The 7,895-nt window shown below is 37.9% G+C and overlaps 1 protein-coding gene across 2 annotated transcripts; it reads right to left on the bottom strand.

Moving 5' to 3' along the window:
- Positions 1-567: 567 nt before the first annotated feature.
- Positions 568-2,266, bottom strand: LOC147612253 (uncharacterized). Of its 2 annotated transcripts, XR_015263706.1 has the most exons (5): positions 1,763-2,266; positions 1,587-1,679; positions 1,408-1,501; positions 1,295-1,349; positions 568-863 (listed from the first exon to the last, which is right to left on the bottom strand). XR_015263706.1 is itself a non-coding variant. In XM_086784292.1 (4 exons), the coding sequence occupies exons 1-3, from the start codon at positions 2,153-2,155 to the stop codon at positions 1,418-1,420; spliced, it is 570 nt and encodes a 189-aa protein (XP_086640418.1). In that variant the 5' UTR covers positions 2,156-2,264; the 3' UTR covers positions 568-863; positions 1,388-1,417. The 2 variants fall into 2 exon arrangements, 1 of the variants encoding a protein (XP_086640418.1); XM_086784292.1 differs by lacking the exon at positions 1,295-1,349 and having other exon boundaries at positions 1,388-1,501; positions 1,763-2,264.
- Positions 2,267-7,895: the final 5,629 nt, after the last annotated feature.

Raw genomic sequence — 7,895 nt, 5'->3', positions numbered from 1 at the left:
TGTTCACACATAACCACAATGAATCGTGCAGAACCTTGTAATGATATGGGTCAAAAAATGATGTAACAACGAGGAGCAAAGTCATGATGCAGAATTTAGGGATGTCCCAAATACAAGAAGTGCATGTGTGTTATGCCTTGCTTTTAGAAGAGGATGGACCCTTAGAGAATCATGCAAAGTTCATTACAATATCTTAGAACAACCATGATAGGTGGAATATAACATTAATGTTGAAATTTAAAAAAAAAACACTTCATTACAAGCATCAAAGCTTCAATAAGAAATTGTAAGACTTGGTTACCATGTTTCAAGGCAGAGGAGTTCTATCCTTATCAAGTCTCTAATATGTTTGACTTGCAATAGAGGTCTCAGAATCAATGTCAAAAGTATTTAGACTCACTAGAAATGATATATATACTTTCGTAAAAAGTGAAATTTAGACCTTTGTTTTTCATGCTTTACATGCAAGTTTCATGGAAGGTTATGATATTGACACCCTTGAGATTATAAGCAAAAGACAATGCCTTAAGACATTTTACACTTTTTTGATTCATTCATAATATAATGTCACGATAACATCATGATAACTGTTATTGTGTTCATGTATGTGCGGCTCTTTACATCTCATCATAATAAAAGATTGTCTCTTTCACTTTTCTTATTCCAAAGGTTTATCCACATCTTCACCTTCATTACTATCTTTATAATATCACAAAAGGGCATAGTCTCAAGTTCCAACTCATGTAGTATGAAATTTATTCAGCTATCATATTCGATTATAAATAGTTCTAAAGAGACACTGGACTTTGTTGAGTTGAGGGCATTGTCAATGCACGTGGCATCTTTTTTATCATCGGTGTTTCCTGTGAGACAGTGTGATCAATCATCATTAAAGCAGCATAGCATTTTACGGTTCGTATAATGGAAGTGTTTAAGCACACCCCATTCTAAAAAGTTTAAGCAAACCCCATTCTAAGAGTTTTGTGTGAGGGGGATCGATATATATTCGAACACACACATACCCACGTCGCGTAGCCCTGATGGCATTGAACCCGAGTCCTCTCGTTAGAACCCAAACATTCTAACAACTCAGCTACGCGCCCGTGGGTCCCATTCTAAGAGTTTTACTCATGTTGTTCTCTTTTTTTCTTTCTTTATACTCTTTTTTTTTTTTGATAAGCACTTAGAGAGCCGTGCTATTTGGTTGCTGAAAAAAAAAAATCCATCTCGGTGTCTTGTTCATTTTTGAAACTCTAGCATCTATATTGCCTATACCATCATAATCTATAAATACCTGAAGTGCAGGTTTTCATGTGAAGCTCCTATATAAGTCAGAAATTTCCTTAATATATATATATTTGATGAATGCAAGAAGATAGAATGATACCTTCCAGCTCCGATGCGTTGGAAGAATACACTATTCTTGTCGCATGTATTGCCCCAGGGCGAACAATTCACAGTCGAGGTGATCAGTTGAGCCCAGCTGCGTGGGGCATAAGAGCTGCACAAGTATGTGTGATCTTCATAAACCCTAAGCGTACAGTACAAATCATCAAAGACTCGAATTAGGGGTTACAAACACTTACAGCGATGCGACGATCCTTGTCATCTTGCAGAACAGCTTGTACACCATCCACAGAGTCGGCTCCGCTCGCAAAACAACCCCCTATTGCTGTGATCTACACGATGCCAATACGTGTACGTGTGAGCTTGATATCAAGCGTTGCATCATATCTAACCGTTGATGAAAGGAGTAATTCACCTGCATGCTCCGCGAGAGCTTCTTGTTCCTGTTGTAGGAGATAGAAGCAGAGAAACTGTACTGGCCCGACTCAACAACCTGGCTGCAAATGGAGGCCACCTCGCTGGCCGAGGTGGTAGCCCACAGCTCGCATGAGCTGCCGGTGGCGTCGGCGCCGAGGAAGGAGGATGCGACGACAGCCATGGCGGCTGTGGCGGTGTCGTTTACCATGAGGCTCCGCGCCTGCTCCCGGCTAAGAGCACTTATCTGCACAATATACTCCTGCTTGCCGACGACTGGCGTCGTCCCCGCCGCTGCCTCCGTCGCAGCTGCACACGTCGAGGCCGGCAGCAATATACAAACCAATGCTGCAGCGGCCACCATGAAGAGAGACAATAAGCTGGCGGCGGCCATAATATTGCAACAGCTCTTGCAGTGATTAGGCTATAATTCCTACTACACTCTCTCTGCGGCACAGCTTATATAGGCCAGAAGCGCTTTCGCCTGCACTCTCCAAAGGTTTCCAACCTACCGCATTCATACACAATGGGAGCGACCAGCCTTTGGAATGTCAGGAACGCCGATAGCAACGAGGAGGCTGGGCATGCGCTCCCCCTTGTCGTGTAACGGGGGAGTGCATGAAACACTTTCCACCTGGACCCCGCTCAGCCGGGCTCACCTCTCGTTCACATGCCCACATCATTTACAATCGGCATAATACACAATCGCCAAGGTGCTTTTTATAAGAAAGACTTTCCGATCAACATGCATCAATACTATACATGGTTCAAAAAAGTTCATATCTATTAAAAGGAAGCTGTTTGAAAAAAAGCACTAACATAAGCATAATGAAGAACAAAATTAAGCCCAAGTGTTTCATGTCACTAGCTACAATGATCACTTTGCATCCCCATCCAAAGCTTTGGCATCCAAAGTTACTTGCATGGAGCATTTTTTGACATTCTTTTCACGTGGGAAAGTATGTTTGGCTTGCTTACTAAGCTGGCATGCTTCACATACTTTGTGTATACCATCAACCTTAAACTTTGAAAAATCTGCAACAATATTTTGGACTTGCATAGACTTAGTTGTTGTACATTCACATAACCAATGCGCTTGTGCAATATGTCAATATCTGCAATGACACTTATTCCATATGCAAACATAGATGCCTTTTTTGCATGCATGCTCACATCCAAAGTAAACATCTTGTCGTTTCTGTTACCCTTTGCAACCTAAAGAGAATGTGGGGGGGAGTCTTTATCACCATCAAGGAGAAGCTGCCAAGAGAAGATATGCTGTTGATTATGCCTTAAGAAGGTTGGTTTTGTTAAGTTTTGCCTCAAAGTTTTTGTGTTTGAGCATGGAAAAATGCTCTATGAAGGGTTGCTATGTATGGGATTTGTGTATCCCATGAATCTTGTGTGGAGGTGCATGCTTGTCAAGATGATGGCAAGTGAGATGGTGAACTCAATGGAGTTCACATGTGTGTGTATCAAGAAGAGGATGCACTTGTGAATGTTTGCTCAATGAAGGAGAGCAAAGAAGGAAGGAGAGCAAAGAAGGGGATGGAAACCTTGGCAGTTTCCATATGTTTATGCACCTATGGTTTCATTTGAGAGACCATGTGAAGAAGCACCCTTGAATGGATGCGTGCATTGAAGGAAAGCATGCTGATTTGGAGCTCATGGTGGTAGCCATGTTAATGGCAATAAAAATCCCAAGAAGAAGATTTGTTGGTTGAGGCAAAGAAGAGGTAGTTGGTGTGTAATGCCAATTACATCAATGTAGGAAATCGCAGCAAAGAAGAACACTTGTGAAGCCTTGTCCATGAAAGGACAAATGAGGATACAACCGAGAGAATTTTTTTTTTACAAGCTCAATTATGGAGCTTCAAGAGGATGCAACTGGGTAGAGCATGCAAGTAAGAGGAGCTGGCATGGAGACAGCCCATCCAGCAGTAGAAATCGATGAGAGAAATTGAGGTCACCCACAAGAAGATAGCACCAATAATGGCGAAAGATTATGGTCATCAGTGCTGCAGTGAAGCAACAAAGTAGCTCGTTGACGAAGTGCCCAGCGATGGTGCCCAAGTCCACCTTGCCCCTCAGCAGTAGCCACATAGCTAAGCGTGAGGCTGGACCTGGGTGCACGAAATGGATAACCAAAGCGCAGCAACACGAGCGGAAGGACAGCCATAGCTGCTGTGCAGAAGCAGTTGAGTGGAGAACAAAACCTGCAGAAGAAGATGAGAGAATGGACAGTAACAAATGGATGCCTTCATTACAGCTCAATGGTGGTCATTGGGGCAGAAAGTGAAGGTGGCCTAGTTGATAGGCGGGAAGAGGGCTATCTCCGTCAATGAGATGTGGCAGCGCTAAAGATAGTATACTCAGCAAAAGCTTATACCATGGAGCAATAGATACAAGAAGCACGTGAAGTAATAGATTCTCTAGAGATTCACAATTAATATAGGAGCCAAGCGAGACAGTGACAGGCTGTGAGCAGCCGCCTTTGGAACTCGATGACATTAGACAGAGAGAAATGAAGCTGGCAGCATAAGAACCAAGAGGATGTAGATAACGGTGGACCGTGGAGTGTGCATTGTGGACCACGAGATGGGTCCTAGTAGGCTGACAGGAAATCGATATGAAGTGGCCATGTTTCTTGGTGTATAAGATAGGGTTTGAAAACCTTTATTTATGGTGTAAAGAAAGAACTCTAAGCCTGCAAATCAGACCTTTAATTTTCTTGAAGAGAATAATCAAAAGACTCATAAAAATTATATCAAATATCAAAACAACTACTTGAATTAAATTAAAAATTAAAGCACATATCAAAACATAGAGCAAGAGAAAGAAATACATCACCATCAACACAAGGCAACACAAGACTGGGTGCAATCTTCCCCCCCCAATGTGAGTGGCTTCTCCTCACGTGGGTATTTGTGATATATTCCCAAAAGTAGGCTTTAAGCCAAAAATAAAGTATACATCCATATTTGGACTTTGCCATTTAATTAGCCTTTGTCCTCAATTAACCTTTGTCCTCAAACCTTCTAAGGTTTGCACAATTTTTCTAATACAATAATCTAACTTGTGCACATATGCACATTACAAAATAAATCAACTAGTGCTCGTATGCACACTGTATAATAAATTGACGCATGCACACACACACATCACACTGATGTCAAAATAATATCAATCGCCATAATACAGCCACAAAATATTGCGAACATAATAATGAGATCTGTCCACACACCACGATTCAATCCACCATCCGTGCGACACCTAAATCGGTACCCTCGCACTGTGCAACACCTAAATCGGTACCCTTGCACACCTCATCACCTAAACTCATAAACATAAACCACGTCAATAGTAACAATCAATTGACATCGCGATTCGCATCAATCAATCCTAACGTGTTCATGAGAAATAGGCATCATAAAAAATATATATAAATTTTAATGCCATGATTATCATTCGTCAAATAACATGGGTCAGAACAGTCCCCCCTGTTGGGAATCAACTGTCCTCAGTTTTGCAATCAATGAGTGGATGGCTTCATGGCACAAGTGGAGGACAAGATAATCACATCAAACAATTTCTGAAAATAAAACCAAACAAGTGAACGTATGTGAAAAGGATCTAAGTGTCCCATACCACATAGGTACCTTCCACATACAAACACTCGTTGGTGAAAGATAGAAGACATAGATACGTCTGGGGTAGGCATGTAAAACCAATCTAATGTCCCATACCATAGATTAATTCCACACGACACTACCTTAAGAATAGAAGTTTGAGACGGAGTAGCTAATTCCCTCTGAAACTTTCATTCTGACATAACTTTTCTCTATCCTCAAAATTAGACTACAATTCCAAAAATAAATTAGGTCGAAATGGAAATTCTTATCAACTTAAGATTGAAAAATAATCACTTACATTATTGTCAATAACTTGATGAATTCTGGGGATTTGTTCTTGATCTTAATCTTGTAATTGTCTAACTAAATTCTTGGGATTTGTTTTTGATCGTAATCTTAATCTTGTAATCTTAATCTTGATGAATTCTCGAGATTTATTTTTGATCTTAATCTTAATCTTGTAATTGTCTAACTAAATTAAGAAATTATAATCTTTGAATAGGTATATAATTCTTGAATTTGTAAATCTTACTTGTAAATAATAAAATCTAAAGGAGATGTTTATCTTAAGCGTAATCTTAAACTTGAAATCAGAACTTCAAGAAAGATAGACATTTTGCTCCCTAGTTGATAGCAAGAACTTGATATACTAGTAATGAATCTTGGCTTAGATTAAAAATACTTGAATAGACGAAAATTGAGAGATTATTCTTTAATTAATCATAATTATAATTCTTGAATAAATCTTATTCTTAAGGGGTTTTAATCTTGTGGTTGAATATATCTTTGACTTAGAGCAATTCTTGGTCTAAAAAGAATCTTGTACTTGGATAGATCTTAAACTAGAACACTTGAAAATTTAGACAAAACTTTACTTGAATTGGTATAAACTTTGTAATTGTGATTGGTTTACAACTTAAGCTTGGTTTCTAGTCACTTGAGAGCTATTTCTTTACTTTTCTGATCATCACTAAATTCGATGGTGAAGCAATTGATAACTTGAATCAAAAACTAGAAAAACTTGCTTGGTTCTTGAATCTTCAAATTGGTCTTAATCTTCTATGAAATGTCTAGTAATCATTTTTACTTGAATTTGGGCAATTAGATCTTGAAGATAACTTTTACTAATCTTGTCTTGATCTTTCTAGTTAGGTCACGGTATCTAAAATTCTTTTCAGGAGCCAAAGTTTTTTAACTAGGTCTAGAAGAAAAGAATATTCAGAAAACAGATACAAAAGCAAACAAGAAATTGTGTACAATAAATAATTTTTTTACACATACCTCCACCTTTGGTTAATGTGTTGAGTGCGTTAACCTCTTCGGTGTCAAGCTGTTCCTGAATAGTATGATGGTGCGGATATTCACCCATTTCTTGACAATTAAAAGAATAGGAAAAATTTAAAACAAGAGAAAAGATAGGGTTTCTTATCTCATATGGAATGTCGAGCTAGATGTGAGTCCTGCCAAGTTAGCTCAATACACAAATGCATAATTTTTTAAAGAAATAATCCATGTACTCTTTAAAATTAGAAAACTAGCCGTAGGTTAAAGCAATATTTTAACGATATCTTCACTAACAAGCTGTTTATATTATTTGGACTTCATAGGATTTAGAAAACAACATTATTCACAAGAATTTGACTAAAGTCTCAAAATCTCTCTTGAGGTAAATTCTAAAAATCTGTAGAAGAAATCCAAACTAACTATACGCACATGAGATTCATTTCCATAAAATATGATGGGAATAGTCAAAAAAATATTTTTTTTTGTAAAACATTTTACTAATCTCATTTGTAAAGCTTTAAGCTTATATGAAAGCTTATTTGAAAGCTTTTAAAGCTTAGTCAAAAGCTTAGATATATATATATATATATATATATATAAAGCTTTTATGTTGGTTAATAAGCTTTTTAATTAAGCTTATTAAAGCTTTTATAAGCTTTATAATTTCTTTTTCTCCCACGAATATTCGGACAGCGCAAAGGGAAAGAGTAAAAAGGAAAGATTTTTTTTTATAAAAAAATATAAGCTTTGTAATAACAAAGCGTTGTAATAACAAAGCTTTGTAATAACAAAGCTTTTTTTAAAAAAGCTTCAATAAGCGCAAATCTGAAATAAGCGCTTCAATAAGCGTAAATAGCTAATCCGAGTCTAAAAATTTCCTCCCCCAGTGAATTAGGAGCGCTCGGCGCCGCCGGCAGGAAGGAGACAGGTATGCACTGCCACCCGGGTATGGAGGAGGGAGAGAGAGGGAAAGAAAACAATTGGAAAATTATATATATATATATATATATATATATATATATATATATATATATATATATATATATATATATATATAAGATTTGTGCCCAACGCATCAACTGAGGAGGAAAATTAAATAAAAACCAAAGTAATTTTTGAAAAGACTCTTGAATAATCCTCAACCCTCTATTATAGAAATTGAGCAAAGGGAAGGTTTAGCAATTCTAATTATGGCTCTCTATGCTCCTCTGCTTGCTC

The sequence above is a fragment of the Cibotium barometz genome, chromosome 46 (genome assembly GCF_041138505.1).
Source record: "Cibotium barometz isolate CiBa-2024 chromosome 46, ASM4113850v1, whole genome shotgun sequence".
Classification (NCBI taxonomy): domain Eukaryota; kingdom Viridiplantae; phylum Streptophyta; class Polypodiopsida; order Cyatheales; family Cibotiaceae; genus Cibotium; species Cibotium barometz.
The sequence above is the reverse complement of the archived record's forward strand: the minus strand, read 5'-3'. Positions and strand labels throughout refer to the sequence as shown.